The 19801-nt window shown below is 38.4% G+C and overlaps 1 protein-coding gene across 2 annotated transcripts in view; it reads left to right on the forward strand.

The window, feature by feature from the left end:
• SEC24B (SEC24 homolog B, COPII coat complex component) overlaps positions 1 to 19801 on the forward strand; it is a 35268-nt gene that overhangs the window by 12865 nt on the left and 2602 nt on the right. The window contains exons 4-23 of one of the 2 annotated variants that reach the window (XM_083456755.1): positions 144 to 248; positions 3602 to 3682; positions 4515 to 4693; positions 6555 to 6730; positions 7260 to 7362; positions 7836 to 7962; positions 8586 to 8695; positions 8947 to 9059; positions 9623 to 9741; positions 10201 to 10256; positions 11093 to 11299; positions 11629 to 11752; positions 13140 to 13298; positions 14277 to 14450; positions 14636 to 14746; positions 15677 to 15852; positions 16506 to 16643; positions 17983 to 18087; positions 18378 to 18470; positions 19377 to 19480. In XM_083456755.1, coding sequence (XP_083312881.1) covers positions 144 to 248; positions 3602 to 3682; positions 4515 to 4693; positions 6555 to 6730; positions 7260 to 7362; positions 7836 to 7962; positions 8586 to 8695; positions 8947 to 9059; positions 9623 to 9741; positions 10201 to 10256; positions 11093 to 11299; positions 11629 to 11752; positions 13140 to 13298; positions 14277 to 14450; positions 14636 to 14746; positions 15677 to 15852; positions 16506 to 16643; positions 17983 to 18087; positions 18378 to 18470; positions 19377 to 19480 — 2560 coding nt within the window. The remainder of the gene's footprint in view (positions 1 to 143; positions 249 to 3601; positions 3683 to 4514; positions 4694 to 6554; positions 6731 to 7259; positions 7363 to 7835; positions 7963 to 8585; positions 8696 to 8946; positions 9060 to 9622; positions 9742 to 10200; positions 10257 to 11092; positions 11300 to 11628; positions 11753 to 13139; positions 13299 to 14276; positions 14451 to 14635; positions 14747 to 15676; positions 15853 to 16505; positions 16644 to 17982; positions 18088 to 18377; positions 18471 to 19376; positions 19481 to 19801) is intronic. The other variant, XM_083456756.1, reaches the window with a different exon arrangement.

Genomic DNA, 19801 nt, shown 5'->3' on the forward strand with positions numbered 1-19801 from the left:
TATGGATTGGGTAACTCACTTTTCATGTTTGGGTGTCTTTTGTAATGCCTGGTTTTGCTGTCACTTAATGCTCTGATTTGTGCTTTCAGTTTCTCACCTTTTCTGTGTGTCTGATTCTTGTATTTGTGCTTTCCACTTCACAGGCATGCAGTATGGTGGATATGTTAATAATCAAGCTAGCTCTCCAGCAACTCCCTTGTCATCAAGTTCAGATGATGAGGAAGAGGAGGAGGAGGATGAGGAAGCAGGTCTGCTTTAAGCTTTGCACCAGTATTTCTCACTTTCATACCCAATTTTGATAACATTTATTCCATTCCCTGAACAAAAGTACATAACACTAAGTCTCCTGATTCTTAAACAGTCTAAATAATTGAAGGCAAAATGCATTGCATTTAGTAGCTAATGATATAGGGTGGTATGCAATTAAGATTTACTCAGAGTAGATCCATTGGAATTAATTTACCTAAATTGGTCATATTAACTAATTTCAATGGGTCTGCTCTGAGTAAAACTTAATTGAATACCACTCATTAAAGAGTAATTGGACACTCATCAATAAAAGTGTGTTGTTATTTAAAATTGCAGGTGTGGACATGTATGACATACTTTGTCCAGATTGTCCAATGATACTCATTTGTCCTACTATAAACATAAAACTACCCCCTTTATTGTTAAAAAACTGCAGTATTTTGTCATTCTTCATGTGTGAGAAAGTTACAAATAACCAAAAGACAGAACACAGAAATACTTTTTGAGGCCGATTGTCGTTTGTTCGCTTGTGCAAGCAAACATTTCCTTAACATACCTCCTATATGGTAACATATTTGCCAAAATATTTTGTTTGGCTCTCTTCCTGTTGCAGTGAATATGTAGTGCAGAAATTTATTTCAGATTTAATAGGTTTTGGTTAATTCCTTTAAAAAAAAAGGACCTGGAGATGCTTGAAACCAAAAAGGTTATTAAACTTCAAACTATCAAAGTTATATTGTGGTATATAGAAACTTGTTTAAAAAATAAGGTTTAGATATGAACATGGCATGCATACTATTGAAATAGCTGGTAATTATATTGACAGTAATTTCAGTAATAAACATGTTGTTTCAAAGTCTACATTTTTTTAAAGTACCACAAATTAATAAATGAAAAAGAAATGGATTTCTTTTAAACTCTGGGAAGTAGTGTTGTCAAACTACATGTGTACGGTATGCTGCATGTGGTGCATGGAAATATTGAAAACATGAACAGATATGCCTTCAATAATTTGTCGGTGGTTTTGTAACTTTTCTTTGTTGCTGATGCTGAACATGGATTTTTCAAATGGTATTTCTCCTGTATTAATCCACACAAATACATTCCTCATTTTAGTATAGCAAACAAAATGTACTTCCTGTCATTGTCCATTCTCTATTTTATTGTTATACAGTAAACCCACAACTTACGCAGGGGTTACATTCCGGGGATTGCGCCTAACGCCGAAATCACATATAGTCAAAACACATTGGGTTCACTGGCACGCAGGATTGCCAAAAGTTGTTTTTCCCAGAACCACACTCCCTTTTAATTTATTTATATATTTTTGCCAAGTGCATAAAGCTGAATGTGCATGGGTTAAATATCTGTAAGTTGCAGGCTTACTGTATATGGCGTCACTATAATGTAGAGTTCTCAGTTCTGCATCTTAATGTGGCTTGAAAGTTTTTCTGGATGAAAAAGTAGACTCGTCACTTTGCTTCTACAGTTCATCCATCTCTGTACAATCCATTTAAAGCAGATTAAAAGCTTAAAGCTAATTACTATCTTTCAGGGCTTTTCTAGAGGCATTCAATCTCCTGAACATAGCAAATTAGGGGATACTCAAGCAATTCATGGTTTAGAGAAAACTAAATAAGAGGAAGTTTAACATTGGCATCTGTACGATTAAAATATACTGAGCTGCTTGTTTTTAAGCTTTCCAATGTTGTACATTTTATCTATGTCAAACTTCAGAAGCAAATGGCAAAAGGGTCATGAAATGCAAGAGGTACAGTCTTGGACATTAATATGCAAAGTTCAAATTCTGCATAGGAAAATTCCAAACACTACAGCAGGCATTTCATGGCCTTTCGGCACCACTGTTTACAAAATGCTTTTTTCTCTATACTTTCTTAGGTGTTAGTTTTTCATGATGCAATAAAGGTACAGGGCTGGATCCAAATAGAAAAGTAATCTTCAGCTCCAGTCTATTGTGTGTGTGTTTAACAGACTTTAACTTAGCTGTTCTTCTGGTATATATCTTACTGAGTAAAATGGGAACCTTATGTGAGTGTATTTAGCAGTTGTACCCCACAAATGTGTGCTCCTGAAGTAGACTGTTCAGATGGAGTCAGGAAGCAAGAGAATTTGCAGTAAGCAGAAACCCTGGCATCATCATCAACATTATCCTCCTCCTCATTTATTGATTATTAAATTTATTTGTTGGTTTTTACAAAAAAAGTCTCAAAGCGACTTATAAGGTAACATAAAATATGCAGAATCAGAATATCAAATAAATTCAAGGTGCTTCCATTAAGTGCTGAGAGCATTTCTTTTCCCTCTGCCTAGACTCTTCTTACAGTGCCTCCAGCCTTTTGTTTATGCTTGCAAATGCTTTAACTTTGAAGTAGAATTGCTTCCAAAGTCCAGCAATGGGAAGTCAGGATATGTAAAATGAACTATAATCACCAAAAGCTTCTGAGGTTATTTTTTTCTTAATTGGAGTTTGTCCAATTGGAGTTTGTCCAATTGGAGTTTGTCCAATTAGAGTTTGTCCAATTAGAGTTTGTCCAATTGGAGTTTGTCCTTTATAACTCTCCCCCCCCCCCATGCATTTTTAGTTCAGTTTGGAAAACTGCTATTAACAAAGATTAAGACTGAAATCCTATGTTTGATGAGCATATGAAATTACCACTAAATACTAAGTTCCTAGGGATGTGGGTGGCACTGTGGGTTAAAGCCTCAGCGCCTAGGGCTTGCCGATCAAAAGGTCGGCGGTTCGAATCCCCGCAGCGGGGTGCGCTCCCGTTGTTCGATCCCAGCGCCTGCCAACCTAGCAGTTCGAAAGCACTCCCGGGTGCAAGTAGATAAATAGGGACCGCTTACTAGCGGGAAGTTGGGACGCGGGTGGCGCTGTGGGTAAAAGCCTCAGCGCCTAGGGCTTGCCGATCGAAAGGTCGGCGGTTCGAATCCCCGCGGCGGGGTGCGCTCCCGTTGTTCGGTCCCAGCGCCTGCCAACCTAGCAGTTCGAAAGCACCCCCGGGGGCAAGTAGATAAATAGGGACCGCTTACTAGTGGGAAGGTAAATGGCGTTCCGTGTGTGGCTCTGGCTCGCCAGAGCAGCGGTGTCACGCTGGCCACGTGACCCGGAAGTGTCTCCGGACAGCGCTGGCCCCCGGCCTCTTGAGTGAGATGGGCGCACAACCCTAGAGTCTGTCAAGACTGGCCCGTACGGGCAGGGGTACCTTTACCTTTTTTACTAAGTTCCTAAGGGTTCTTTACAGCTTCTTACCTGGCATTGATAAACATTTCTCAATGTGCAGATTTAATGCCAATTTAATGAATATGTGTGTGGGTTTTTCTCTTCTAGCTATTGACAGCTCTTCCACTACGAGCAGCGCATCTCCCGTTCTCAACAATTATGATAGTCTTGAAGGAGGTGGCTATCCAGGTGAATCACGCTTTTGTTTGTTTAATGTTTATTTTATTTATATTTATATACACACACATATACAAATGCAAGGTTGAGAAGCATCTGTAGTGCAGCTTCTGTACATTATTTGCTCAGAGTAGAGATTCAAATACAGCACAGTGTATTGTTCAAGTGACTGACTCGCTTCTGCTTTTCAAGTTGCATATTAATTCAAACTGATAAGTTCGTTAACATGTAGTAAATCTTGAATATGCTTCATTAGAGGTAAAGCCATCTGATTTTAATGGGATTTATTCCCGTATATGTGAATAGGATTGCAGGTTTTCATGTTGAAAATAAGCAGTTCCAAGTAAAGTATTCTTAAAAAAATACACCTTTGACATTTCCCTATATAACATAGGGTTTTATTTCACATATTTCAGCTTCTGATGAATTAACTATTTAATTCTGGTTGCATTTGAATGCATAAAGTTTATTGGACAACTGCATTCAGAAGGTTAAATATGTAACAAAGTAGATCTAATCACTTCATTTTATTTGCAGTCAAATTTTTATTACTACCCTGTTTAAGAATTATTTGATATTTGTTTAATAGTTAGAAATCAATACAAATTAAGCATGGGCTTTTATTTACTCAAATGACAGTAGTTGTGTTACTAGTTATTTTATTGTTGTGGGTTAAATACTAATTTACAACAGGATATTTAACTGAAGTTCACTTTCCTGCTCTGTTAATTAAAACACTTACTATACTACAGGCACATAATTCTCTCATAAGCAACAGTTTGCGTTTTGATGGTTGCTTTTTAAAGGAATAAATACTGTATTAAAGCATTGCTTTTCTGTTTAGAGGCACGTTCTACAACAAGTAGTCCAGCTCCTGTTCCCTCAGTTCCACAGACGTCTAAAACCTCTAAACCATTTGGCTATGGGTACCCAGCTCTCCAGCCTGGCTATCAGAATGTGACACCACCACTTCCACCTTCCAGCAACTCTGGATATAATTCTGGATTTCCTCAGTATCCACAGGTTAGAAAATACTCACAAACTCTATATTTGATGTCATAGTGATAGATTAACTGAATGAGGGAGCTTAGGTACCCATGAATCAAGGTTGGAATTGTAATTCTTTGATTATTATTTTTTTTAATTGTACTTCAATTAAACAGGTCACCAGAGTAAATACATTTGCGTTTGTCTATTGTTTTGATTCACCTCTCGGTAGGGAGTTCAGAACTGTGTCTACAGGTTACATCAGTACAGTACTTACACATAGATTTAAAGATTTAATACAGTTGAAGAGAAACCAGTAGTGCCAGGCCTACCAAGATGAGAAAATACTAGCTGCTTCTTCACTCCACATTTTCTACCTTCTCATACAGCAGGGACCAACCTTGCTGTTCTCCACAGACATGAATGTGATTTGTAGGAAAGATCTAATATATTCAATCAAGTTTAATTACTATTATTGTAGTGGAAGTTGCAAATCCTATTGAAAACAAATGTGGCACTTCCCGGAAGTTGGATTGCAGCCTTGACCAGTGAAAATTGCAAAGTTATGTGGCAAAGGTTGTTTTGGTCCCCTTCTTTGCATAAGAAATACACCTTTGCCATGACTGATAATTTGCACATCTTAAAATGAGAAGACCGTATGCACTTGGTTGACAATATAGTCATACATTGAGTTGAATATGCTTCGGGTTGAGTGCATTTGAGTTGCGCTCCGCTGCAACCTGGAAGTAACGGAGCGCGTTACTTCTGGGTTTCGCCGCTCGCGCATGCACAGACGTTCAAAATGACGTCATGTGCATGCGCGGAAGCAGCAAAACGCAACCCGTGCATGCGCAGGTGTGCCGTCGCGTCTTGTGTTCCGTTCGGGATGCAAACGGGGCTCCGGAATGGATCCCGTTCACATCCCGAGGTACCACTGTAGATGGTTAATATTGATAGTTGTTTGTGTTGGTGTTTTTAATGATACAGTGATTTTTTCAAAGCATGTGACTTTCAGACAGATTATACACTTCCAGTAAAGTCATATGAATAAATACATTCAAGTTCATGTACATTGATTAAGAAGAAGAAGAAGAAGAAGAAGAAGAAGAAGAAGAAGAAGAAGAAGAAACTGTCCCATATTTGTGTGATAGAGTTGTGTGGCATTGGGTTGGATCCAATAAAAAGCTAGTGGAAATCTGCTCATTCACTGTAGCTTTGCTGCTCCCTCTTCCCCACAGCTCCCTAGAAAGGGTCAGGGATACATCCAGAATGACTTGCAATATGGCATGGAGGGCTATTGTGGGAAGAGAAAAATAGGGCGGGGGGGCCTTCTTGAAATACTCCAGAATATCCCTGTAAACATGTCACTTGGTACTCCATGCTATCTTGAATGTTCTTAATGTCTAAGGAGAGATAGTTAGCCATGTTGACTGGTATTGATGGGAGGTGGTATCGCACAACATCTGGAAGGCCACAGGTTTCCTATCCCTGATTTAAGTCACAAATTATATTATAATAGAAAAGGCTGGTGATCTGCCCAAGATGGTCCCAGACCACTTGTGCTAGTAGATTGATGTTTTTAAAAAGCAACACTGATCCATAGATCACCCCACAGAAGGGGCAGAAGTGAATGTGCCTGTTAAGAGAATCTATCAAGAACCTCATATGCCTGAGTCAGATGCATTGCAAATATGAATTTGGGAGGGGAAATGGAGACAGGAGCAGCTTATGGAATGAGGGGGATTCAAATGATATAGTATAGAACTTAGTTTAGTACAGAACCTTGTAAATAGTTGAATTTGCTTACTAGGTATTGCAGGGTGGGGAAAATTAGGCAGATACTGTTCAAGCAGCTAATGCTATAAAATAAATGCTTCTTTAAAATGTTATTTTTCAGCAATACCCTACAATGAATCAACTGTCAGCTAGTCTTGGAGGACTAGGTATTCAGCAACCAGAGAGCTTGCGACCGGTCAACGTTACTCAAGATAGAAATATTCTGCCTATTGGTCCAATTCCAGCTCCTGTGCCTAATTTGAACTCTGAGCTGAAGAAACTGAATTGTAGCCCCGAGTATGTATAAAGTTTCTAATCTTAAGCATGCTTCTAGACTTGTATTCCTTTTTTAACCATATCTCTGTGTGAGTCAAGAACTGGTATCCTGATTCGATTGTTATGGTATAGGTTTGGCAAACATACATTTCAGGCCTTGCCTTGTAATGCTCACATTTTGCGCCTCTATGAAATGTTGGAAAGTTTTAGCAAATGAAGTCTGCTTCTGTTGTACTCATCCCAGATGCAAATATGTTGACACAAATGGTTCCATTCATTGCAGCTATTACAAATGATGGAAAGTTATGATTGGCTCAATAACTTTTCACGCTGAGTTTATACAAGTGTTTCTTTTGGCAAGGGTATGGCTCGTTGCACTGCTTGCCCCATATCAGTGAATCTATGTGTCATCAAACTTTGAATTTTGCTTTTACTACCTGGATACTTTCATGTAGAGATGGTGGGTGGTGAATTTTGGTGAATATGGGCCTCTTTGATAGCACAAATGAGTCATAATCTTTGAAACTAACATTTGCGATTTCACTTTTAGCTCATTTCGATGCACTTTGACAAATATTCCACAAACTCAGGCTTTGCTAAACAAAGCAAAACTTCCTTTGGGATTGCTTCTACATCCCTTCAGAGATCTGACGGTAAAATGACTTTTTATTCCCAGAATTTTTATTTAGCCAAACTTGAATAAATTAAAAACATCTTTCATATTTTAAAGTTGTGGTTGCAGTAAATAATTGTGAATCAGTTGTCTTGAAACCCAAACACAACACTGGAATCGAGAGAGAATATTTACAATAGATAATTACTATTTTACATATACACCACTTTTAACTAAATTTACTTATGTGCAATTGGCACAAATTTCAGCAACGCTCACCTAGAAATAAGTGAGTTTAATTGTAGCCTTTATACCCTGATCATTAATAATGGAATTCTTCTAGGCTTAATTTTAATTATGAAAATAAAAATAAAAATTGAGTATTTTTTTCCAGTAGTAATTTTTGAAAAATGCATAGAAAACATGAATTTGTTGTTTAGGGGTGAAAAATATTATGAAATACTTCAAAGTTTTTCTTCAGATTGACATTTTACAATGTTCTTTATTCCTCAGCAATTGCCTGTGATAACATCGAACACCATTGTGAGATGCAGATCATGCAGAACATACATCAACCCTTTTGTTTCTTTTATTGACCAAAGGAGATGGAAATGTAACCTGTGCTACAGAGTTAATGATGGTGAATATTAATAAAAATGCCACTGTCTAAAGGAATGAATGATGATCTACAGCACTTCCTTTGTGAACCACCCCTGGCCCTTGCATGGCAAGCAGCTCTCAAAACATAGGGTGACACAGTCCCCTTAGGGCAAGTGTAGGATATTTTTTTCAGATGATGGGCTGAATCCTTATCTCAACTAACCCCTGTGGGTCACCTGTCAATAACCTGACATCATTGTTATGTCGGACCATGACTTCAGATTAGCTTTCTGTGAGTGCCAGTCACCTGATGGGTACTGACAACAAGACCCTTTCATTGTTCTTCATTTGGTGGTGTGGGCCTCGGTTCAGACTATGCCTGCAGATGGATATTTTCCCTTTGCAGACTGGCAAGTGGTGTGGAAAATCGCTATTGTTCCTTGGCAAGTGGGGCCTGTTGCCTTAGGATTTAGGGAAGCTTTTAATGTTTGATGCATTATTGTATTTTAATATTTTGTTGGAAGCCGCCCAGAGTGGCTGGAGAAGCCCAGCCAGATGGACAGGGTATAAATAATAAATTATTATTATTATATGAATGGTGTTACCAAGTTTAGTATTTTTGCACTCAACAATGGGGAATATATTTATTTTATAATCCCTTAGTTCCTGAAGAATTTATGTATAATCCTGTGACACGGTCCTATGGAGAGCCGCACAAACGGCCAGAAGTCCAAAACTCTACAGTGGAATTCATTGCTTCCTCAGACTACATGGTAAGTATATCTGGAAAAAAATATTGGTTAAAATAAATATTCATAAAATTTCAGGAATGGAGGGTTTTGAATTTAGAATTCACTTCTGCTGTTTTCAGTTCAGTCCCTTATCCTCTTTTCAAAGAGTCTATGCAGATGTAGAAAGTGGGGCTCGTAGGAACATGCGATATCAAAACTATTCATGATTACAAATAGAATATAAAGGATTTTGTCAGTAAGCTTAAAGTCCAAACTTTAATTTTAATTTACAGCTTCGTCCTCCTCAACCTGCAGTGTATTTGTTTGTGTTGGATGTATCCCACAATGCAGTAGAAGCTGGATACTTGTCAATTGTGTGCCAGTCTCTGCTTGAAAACTTAGACAAGTAAGAACCTTCTTGGTTTTTTGTTGTTGTGTATATTCATGGTCTGGATACAGTAGCCATTAAAATAATTGCCAATGTGGTCCTGCTTTGATCACATGACTACAGTGCTTCATAAACCACAGGAGGGGTGTGTGTTCTGGTGCTTGAATCCTGCTTGCTGGTTTCTCACAGGCATCTGTCCAGCCAATGTGAAAACAGGATGCTGGACTAGGAGAGCCATTGGCCTGATCCAGCAGGCTTTTCTTATCTTGTTGTGTAATAGTCCCATGATTAAGCAGAGCCAAATCATGGGAGCATGAACGTCATGTATCCACTCATCTCTCTCCTCCTCCCCCCCTTATTCATTGCAATAATAAACTATTCATATTTTAGAAAGCTGTTACTAACCCCTATGGGTTAAATACAGAGCTGCACTAGGCTGTATTTGGGGCATATGTTGTCTTCAAGCATTGAAGACCGTCTCTTGAATATTTTTTTTCTAACATTAGAACAAGTTAAAGGCACAGCAAGAGATATCTGTGCTAAACCAATGCATCAGGGTCATTTTTCTTTTTAATCTTAAGGTTGCCTGGAGATTCAAGAACAAGAATAGGCTTCATAACGTTTGACAGCACTGTTCAGTTCTACAATTTGCAAGAAGGATTATCACAGCCTCAGATGCTAATTGTGTCAGAAATTGACGGTAAGAGGGCTAATTGTCTCAGAAAATAATAATAATATCTTTATTGTCATTGCCCCCTTCGGGGACAATGAAATTACTAAAATGAGTGTGAGATAGAGTGATGCAAGGAGAGGAGACCATATTTAACAGACATTTTATTGAAAGTAACAAAAAATTAAAAATAGTGATGTGGAAAAGGAAATATAATAGTGCTATGTTAAGTATAATAGAATAATATCTGCCTAGAATTCATTCCTGCAAGATAAAATGAGGGCATGTTGTTGTGTATTTGACACACTGTCAGGGACCATTAGTAACAACATAAAGAGGTGCAGCTAGAAAGGAAGATTGGCGAAGTCCTTGTGCATGTACAGAAGTGCTTTTAACTTATATTGCTGCAGCTCTTTGCACCCTAGCTATGGTGTATCCTTTTAAGTACATAACATAAAACTATAATACCAATATATGTTTTCTTCATAGATATTTTCCTGCCAACACCTGATAGCTTACTGGTTAATCTGCATGAAAGTAAAGAGGTAAGGTGGATAATTCACAGAAGAATTAAATCTTAAAAGTGAAGATAATTCTTTCTGACTGCTCTGTCCTTGATTAAACTGCTTTAGAAGGGGATGTTAAAACTAATTCTTAAATCACAGCAGGCCTACAGCACTTCCAGTCCTGCTCCCACCTTAGAATTTCTTCTTCTGCTTTTGCTTTGCCTCCTATGACACATTGTGATTCAGAAGAACAAAAGAAGGCTGAGCAGACAAGCCAAGGCCTCTGCTGTCCTTGAAGCTGGACTTTAAAATCAAGGTTCCACGTAGGACAAACACGGAGGCCAGCCTGAGAGGAAAGCAATCTAGATATGTCAGACTGAGATGGAAACTGGTGATGACCAGTGAAAATTGAATAGCGGCAGCCCTTTTCGAAGGCGAGACACATGACTACTATGTGGACAGTAGGGAAAGAGGACAGCCAATGGGGAAGAACTGAATAGCCTTTATGTCCATGATACCAAGGAGGTTTTAGATTAAAGGGTAATGTTTATAGGCTCCAGTTACGTGAAAGAATGTGACTCTGGCATAGAATCATTTCAGCTTCCTGAGAATCTTGCCTTTCGTTTTTAGAACGATCAAGTGTTTGATCCCAGTGGTTTCAAAGAATTATTGAAATGAATTTATACACAACTTAATATTTCAAAGATCTCTAAGCTTCAGAGTGTGCGCATAATGCCTGCTGGGAATCCCAGAATCCATAGAGAGGTGGCCAAATAAGACTTTTCACTGGCTAGTGGTGGGACTTCAGCATTCTTGCCACTCCGGAAAAAAAATGCAAAATATTTCCTTCTAACACTTTAACAATTATTTTACAGCTAATTAAAGACTTGCTAAATGCACTACCAAATATGTTCACTAACACAAGAGAAACGCACAGTGCATTAGGCCCAGCCCTTCAAGCTGCCTTTAAATTGATGTCTCCAACGGGCGGGCGCATATCGGTGTTTCAGACACAGTTACCATCATTGGGCACAGGACGTTTGCAGTCCAGGGAAGATCCCAATCAAAGATCAAATGCAAAGGTACTTTGGACTCTGTAGTGATTATGGATCTAACAAGCTTCTGTGGTGGCTGGATTTTTTTGGGAGGGGAATTGTTTTTATAATGTTGTATTTTCATGTTGTGTGCCACCCTGAAAATCTTTGGATTACAGAATGGGTTATAAAAATAAGCGTATCTGATTGGCATTGGTATAGCTTGGGCAACAGGTACTTGACCATGTTGGCTGGGGAATCTGTGGCCTTCCAAATGTTACATATTACAAGCAGTCTGAATTTTATTTGCATTTTTTTAAAAAAAATGTACTTGTTTGTGTTGCACTCCCAACCTTATTTTTTTCTTTGTATCCTAGGTTGTTCAGCATCTTGGTCCAGCAACAGATTTTTATAAAAAGTTGGCACTGGATTGTTCAGGACAGCAAACAGCTGTGGATTTGTTCCTTTTAAGCTCACAATATTCTGATTTGGCTTCTCTTGGTAAGAGCTTTTAACTTACAGAGCTACTTCATAATTAGCATGTGTTGAGAGAACAATTTTTATGTTCAGTTAAAATTGCCAAGGAAAATTCTAAAGCTCAAAAATACTATTTGCTTAGATGCAAATTTTTAATGGTTTTTAATATTTCACCCACCCTTCGGAATATGTCAAAGTACTAACTGACTGACTGAACTGTAAAATGGAGATATTTCCATCATGAAATTATGTACTCTTGTTGGTTGGTTCATGACACTCTATTTCATGAGAGCTCATATCCTGTCAGCCTTGTGTAAAGGTTGTACCAGTTGATGCCCCTATATGGGAGCTGATATTATTCTTCAGAAAATGGTAGCAGGGCCACTGCAGTCATGCAGATTGCATGGGCTGCATGCACAACATACACCCGTACCCCAGCTGAGCTGATTAATGCAACTCTACTACTGTGTAAACACTGGGCGGCTCTGAGGCTGTTAGTGGCCCTGCATACTTCTGGAGTGATTGTATGGGAACAAGCGGCAATGTGAACCAGTGCGTAGTTGACTTGTTTTTTAAAACATGTATTTAGCAAACATACTGGCTCCTTAGGAAAGCGGTCTGCTCACTTGTTCTTTCTTGCCCCACTCGTCTTGTTGCTTCCTTAAGATTCCATGCTGCAGTAGTAAATTATTTATTTCAGTGACACTTCTATAATTCAGTCCAAAATAAGCATTTTTAGGATCTCTGCCTTAGTCTAAACTTAGGGCACTATACAAGTGTAACCTGGCTTTGCTTCTAAAGACACTATGTAACATATGTACCTTGCTTTTAAAAATGGAAAATTGCTTGAAGGTAATTTCTGAAAAGCTTAGAATCATGAAACATAGAATCATAGAGTTAAAGGGACCACGAGGATCATCTAGTACAAGCCCCTGCAATGCAGGAATCTTTCACCCAGCATGGGGCTTGAACCCACAGCCCTAAGATTAAGAGGCTCATCTACCACCTGAGCTGGCAAATGCCATTCCTTTTATGTATTATTTGGCTGGCCTGCCAATCTTCTAAGAAAATACACTGATTTCCTTCATTGTCTGTTTTTACTGGCTTTCCAGAAGCTCTATAAATTCAAATTAGATTTTTTTAAAAACTCTCATATATATTTGGTGTGATAGAAGTTACCCTCTGGTAATTTTTAGACTAGACTGGTATAAATCACTTTGAAGTATGCCTTTGAAGACTGTCAGGAAACTACCGTTATTTCAGAATACAACTACAAGATTGCTAAGTGAAACACTAGATGCTTATCTTGCCATTGTTTAAACAGCTTCATCGGCTCAGGGTCTGTTCTCTGCATTGCAACTGTTTTAGTGAATGAATAACAACTTTCTCTTTTTTTCATTCTTGCCGAAAGCTTGCATGTCCAAATATTCTGCTGGATGCATCTATTATTACCCATCTTTCCATCATACCCACAACCCTATGCAAGCAGATAAATTACAAAAAGACCTTAAAAGGTATCTTACACGGAAAATTGGATTTGAAGCAGTCATGAGAATAAGATGTACGAAAGGTATGGCGTGGTTCTGGTTTATTATTAAATGTACCCAATATTGGTGAAAATGGTAGGATTTGTTTGAGACAGTGTTTTCTCCTTCCCTTCTACCAAAGATGCTATCATCCCTCTTTCAGCAACTCCAAGCAAACATGAATGTATGTCATTCAAAAAGTGTGGCTAGGGCAAAAATGGTACACACACTTGTAGAAAATGATGCCGGGCATTTCATCAGAGGAGTCCTTTTTGGGAGGGTGATTCTAGCACTGTAGTAGCAACAACGTAGAAAACAAATGTTCTCTGTACTTTGAGGACTGTGTGCTCTTCATGAATCCATGAATGAAATTTCTCCACTACAAAATTACAGGAAATAGAATATAAGTATCTAATGGGAGAGAGGTCCTGTACAAGGGCTGCATTCTCTTGTCGGGTCTACGAAGTGTAGAGTACGAAGGTATAGAAACCTGGAGGGGCTACATTTTGCCCCTGGGCCTGAGGTTTCCAACCCTGTTCTAGCATATAAATTGTACTCTAGCCTAGGCCCTTGCCCCCAGTATATGCTACGTTGGGTCCCAGAGGGATTCTGAGGAAACAAATGTGGCACTGGTTGCTGCAGTGGCTCCCTCTCTCAGCCTTTCCCCCCTCAGTTCTTGACTGAGGTGGTATTAGGTAGCTAGAGGCTTGTTCCTTCCCATTCCTGCCCTTTCCTCTGGCAAAATTGATTTGGGAAGATCCAGCAGGGAGGGATTTGGAGGCCCAAAGGAGGCCTTGCTCAGGGTGCTAGACTTGGGGTTTCCTGTCGCTAGTGTACAAATAGCCATAGGTCTAATTTTTAAAAAACTTGGGCTGCAATCCTAAACATGCACACTTAGGGAATAAGCCCCATTGAACTTGACAGGACTTCTGATTAATTATGCTTAGGGTTGAACTGTTAACTATGCTTTTTTAAAAAAAACAAAACCTTGCCATTTTAACTTAAACATTACCAATTTTTAGGTCTTTCAATTCACACCTTCCATGGTAACTTCTTTGTGCGATCTACTGATTTGCTGTCTCTTGCCAATGTCAATCCTGATGCTGGATTTGCGGTACAGATGTCCATTGAGGAAAGCCTGTCAGACACATCTTTAGTTTGCTTTCAGACAGCACTTTTGTATACTTCCAGCAAAGGTAACTTCACTTATGATGTCTCTTCTCAACATAAATTTTAAGAAACAACCACCCACAAAGAACAAAATCAGATGACTGGAGGTTTTAGCCAAAAGGGGGGCGGGGGCGGACATGTGAAAGTGGTTTTAGCAATAGCTTTGGATAAAAAGCTTAAGTATTGTTCTGTTCTGTTTATTCTAATGCAGGTGAACGGAGAATCAGAGTGCATACGCTTTGTTTGCCTGTGGTGACTTCACTGGCAGATGTTTATGCTGGAGCAGATGTACAAGCAGTTATATGCCTCTTAGCTAATATGGGTGAGTTGAGAATTAGCATTCAGAGGGTTCTCCGTTCTCTCAAAGTCATTTTGTCCCTCTATCACCTGTAATTAGAAGAAAGCAAAAAAAAAAATGTGTGTTTAGTACTGTTGGAAAGATAGAAATGCAGTGTGGATGCTTGCAGGGTAGGTGTGGGGAACCGGCAGGCTGCCAGATCTTTAGATCTGGCCTGCAGTTCACCTTCCTTCAGATCTCTCCTCTCATGTGGCACTTAGGGATTAACCCTTTGCTCTGTGATTTCCCAATGCCCCCCTCCCCCCCCAAAAAACTCCTAAGCAGTACAGGGATGATTGGGGGACTTGATACATGGAGAGCGAAGGATTAACTTTCATTTCACCATGCTATGATACTTTTCCTTCCTCCCAAAAAACATGTTAATGCAATGGGGAGTAAAGTGATGGATTTGTGCGGTCAGTGTGTGTATGTGGGTCTGGCTCCACTGACACACAACTCCTGAAATGCCCATGAAAGAATGCAGCCCTTTAGATGAAAAAGAATGCCTTCTTCTGTGTAGCAAGTAGGTATAGTGAGAGCAGAAGTTGCTAAACTGTTATTTTATTAAATGATTTATACAAACCAATAAAATCTAAAAGTAAGTTCTCGGATGGGAAACCTCAGAATTTTCAAGTGTTTTTTTTTAGCCCACTTTTGTTTCCCAATTCAAAGTTCATTATCCATACAGGTAACAGAAACTAGGGCCCTTTTTATCCTGTTTTGTAAAATTTTGTGCAAACGGAAGGTTTTGTCAAAGTAGACCTCTTGATTTGCTGGGATGTTTAGTACTTTCAAGGTTGTTTAGAGAAATGAGAATGTACTGGCCAGTATTAATGTCTGGAGTGGTATGCTGTTTGTTTCCCTTTTTTAATATGGTTCCTTTCATAATTATTTACTGCTGCTTCGCTTCCATAGCTGTTGATCGATCAGTTTCTTCAAGTCTGTCAGATGCAAGAGATGCCTTAGTGAATGCAGTGGTAGATTCACTGTCTGCATATATGTCAACTGCATCAAATCTCCAGCAATCTGCTTTAATTGCTCCAAATTCCCTCAGGCTGTTTCCTCTGTATGTTTTGGCTCTCTTCAAGCAGGTACTTCATATGAATAGCAATTGTTATTGACGTCAGGCAATTTTGAAACTTTGATTTAGTTACAGAAACATTGGTGAATTACATGAAAATGCATAGTTTAAAAGCCTACCTTCTACCTTCTTCTTTTTAATGTGCAGCTTTAATTTGTGGGGGGCACTGTATAGTGTAAAGAGCCTAGATGCCAGGTTGCTTTAAAGAACTTGCAAAGATGTAACTATTGAGAGAGTTGCACATATGTCTGTTTTTAAAGCTGAGTACTTATCTGTAACACTTGTTTTGTCATAAGAGGTATTTGTAAGAAAAGGATGGAATTAACTATTTTTGAAAGGTTGCTCTTAGCTCTAGTTTTGTTTGATTTCTTTAAAATCTAGTTACCTAGTCACTGCACAACTAGTTCCATACACCCAGAGGAAGGCTGGCTGTGTGTTTCTAAAACAGAAGGCGCCATGCCCCAGACAGACCTCTTTTGAAACTTAGGGTCCTTTCATATTTTTGGCATGATTGAGGTGGTAGCTGCCATTCAAGGAGTGGTAGAATCAATAAGTCTACTAGCCACTTCCCAGACCTGCCCCCCCCCCAATTTAGCTACAATATTCATCTGATAAATAAAATAGTTTTTTGTTAAATGCTAACTTTGTTTTTTTGTTTTATAGAAAGCATTTAGAACTGGTACAAGTACACGCTTGGATGATCGTGTATATGCTATGTGCCAAATAAAAAGTCAGCCTCTGGTTGGCTTGATGAAGATGATCTACCCTAATCTATATAGGATAGACAAGCTTACTGATGAGGTATGTTACAATTTTTATTGCTTCTGGACATAGGTTCTGGGAATGTTCTGATTAGACACCTCTATTAAAAATAACTAGGAAAATTTGATTCACAGAATAGCAGTTAGTTTTCTTATTGGGGCTATTCATATAAACATCTTGCTGGAGAGCTGCACCATTTTCCCGATCCATTTTCCAACTCAGTTTAAATGCTGGATTCTAGCTTTAAAGCCCTTCATGGTTTGGGACCCAGGTGCCTGAAGGATCAGTTTCTGCCAGTTAAACTTGCCTAATTGTAACACATTATCCATGGCTCTGTCATTAGAAATTAGGTAGGTGGTGAATGCTCTCTCCCAAGAGATTTTCCCTAGCACTGAATCTGTCAGCTTTTAGGCTTCAGTACATTGGGAGAGTAGAAGGAATACTTTTTGTGGTCTTTAATATAGTGTGAATTTTAGGAATTACAATATTTCGGTATTCTATGTATTTAATTTTCTGGATGTATATTCTTTAAAGTTCGTTGACAAATTATTTAACAGTGCAAGCATCATTATTTAATTATTTAATAAACTCTACATTGATTGTAGAAGAGCTTCAAAGCAGTTTACAATATATATATATAAAACAGTAAAATTATCACTAAAAAATTTACAGCTGTAATTTAAAACCATACAAAAGGTTCGAACTGCAGCAAAATGGACTAAAACAGTTAAAACTCCTATAGACTTTCTAAACATCTCTGCAGGTTTGTCTAAATAAGAATATATTCAGCAATATAAACAGCAGAATGTAACATTTGATGTAACAAACCAGAAATGGAAATTGGGAGAAGTCAACAAGGAGGGGGGAAAGTAGAAAATGGATGTTAAATGATGATATTGAATATTTGCTGTGAGAAAAGAAAATCAATAAAAAAAATTTTTAAATGTATTCAGCAAGTGCCAAAAGGAATACAGTGAAGGTACCTGCCTGCTGTCAATAGGCAGGGAGTTCCAGGGTCTTTCAAGTGCTGCTGCACTAATATCTGAATTCTGTTAAGAGCCTCCGCGCAATTAGCAGAACTAATGGAGGCCGTTTACAATTCCCAAAGTTTTGGTATTCTATCCCAGACATCATACTTTCTTAGGCTTGTTCACAGACAGGAATTTACTAAACCCTTCTTTGCTGTTTGCACTTAGCAACAACTCCGATGTTCCTTTACATGAACTATAACTTCAACTTCAGTTTCCTCATCTATTGTGTTGCATTGTGATTTATGTTGTGAGTGCATGTGCCCAGCTCCTAACTGTTGAATTATTGCTGCGGTGCTACTGAATTGTATATCCATTTTCATGTAAACTTATTTTTCACCTCCTTGTAGGGTGCTATACATGTCAACGATAGAGTTGTACCCCAGCCCCCTCTTCAGCGGCTGTCTGCAGAGAAGTTGACAAGGGAAGGCGCTTTCCTTATGGACTGTGGCTCAGTAAGTTGCACAGATGGGGCAACATACGATTTAGTCACTGTCTTACTTAATTTGTATCCCACCCTTCATTGCACAGTAATTTTAGATGGTTTTATAAAATGTTGCATTATCATTTTTTAAAGGGGCTATAAACTTAGTTTCTAATAAGGAAACTGTCATGTTTATCTGCAAGCACATCCTCATTATGTAAATTGTCACAGTTTGCATATTTTTAAAAAGCAGTTTCATTCTTGAGAGAATCTTGGTTACATTAACCAGATGTTTTTACTTTAATAACATTGTACCTTTAGATATTGTACCTTTGGATTGGAAGAAATTGCGCTAATAACTTCATAAAAGATGTCCTCGGATGCCCTAATTATGCAGCTGTTCCTCAGAAACTGGTGAGGGTTAATTTTTAAAAAATATTTATTTATAAATAATTTTATTTGTAATATTTATATGAAAATAATAATACCTGAAAGGAGCTACACATTCTTATGTTAATGTTGAAATCGAGATTAGATTTCCTTTTCCGCAATGCAGTCTGGTCATGTGATCCACAAGGTGTTGAGCACCCCTTTCTTGTGATAGACCAGCTGTGGGGCATAAAAATGTTTCCCTTCTGCCCCTATATTCTTGTTTTGGAATTGATAACCTTAAGCTGGATTCCCAGGGGGCATCATTTTCTGGCTTGCCTCAGGCACCATAATATCTTGGGCCAGCTCTGATTCAAGGCATGAGTCTTGTTGTGGTTTGATACGGGGTGGTCAGGGTATGCCAGTCCACTGGCTGTTCCTTCCTCTGTCCTTTGGGGGACTCCCCAGTTTAGAGCATACCTTGCACCAGTGTAACTTTGTCCTACACAATAAGCAGTGGATTATGCCATAACACTTTTTTTTTGTTTAAGGAGCTTTTTGTAGCAACAGATTATTTCTGAAGGACATCATTGCTTGAAGGAAAGCCATTTAAACATTTCTGTTGTTCCTTAAAGTGGCTTCTATGTATCTTCTTATACAAATTCAGTATTTATAAACATGAGGTATAAGCAATACACTTTATTCCCTGCTCCCAGTCCTCCTCACAAAACAGTTATCTAGTTTCATTTTGTATTATTAGCATTTTAGTCTGCCTTGAGAGAGGCAGGATATAAATAAATATACAGAATAAAAATAGATAATGGAATAAATAAAGAATTCGATTGTTCTTATGTTATCTGAATTACGCAACACATCATTGGTGTTTAATTGAACTTTAACATAATCATGCTATTGAATTAAAGATAATAAATAATATTTGAATTCTTCTAGACACAGCTTCCAGAATTAGATACTCTTTCTTCAGAGCGAACCAGGTCCTTCATATCCTGGCTTAAGGAAAGTAAATCTCTAAGCCCAGTACTTCAAGTAATAAAGTAAGTATCTACTTACTGTACTTTGTTAGCAGATTGATCCTTGACTGACTGCAATAATATTTTAACGCACAACAGCTCTTTGTTTCTTCTTAATAGACATATTGTGCTAATTATATCTTGTTATAAAATAATATCTATCTCCACTGGATTCTATTGATCCAGTGTGTGTGTGTGTGTGTGCGTGTGTGCGCGTGTGCGCGCGCGCGCGCTTAAATGCACATAGCAATCTAATATTCTATTGATTGGAGAAAAACATGAATCTTGCCAAGTGCTCACAGATACTAATCAGTGCATAATTATGTCATAATTTTGATTTAGAGA

The sequence above is a fragment of the Podarcis tiliguerta genome (assembly GCF_965153285.1).
Source record: "Podarcis tiliguerta genome assembly, chromosome: 9".
Lineage (NCBI taxonomy): Eukaryota > Metazoa > Chordata > Lepidosauria > Squamata > Lacertidae > Podarcis > Podarcis tiliguerta.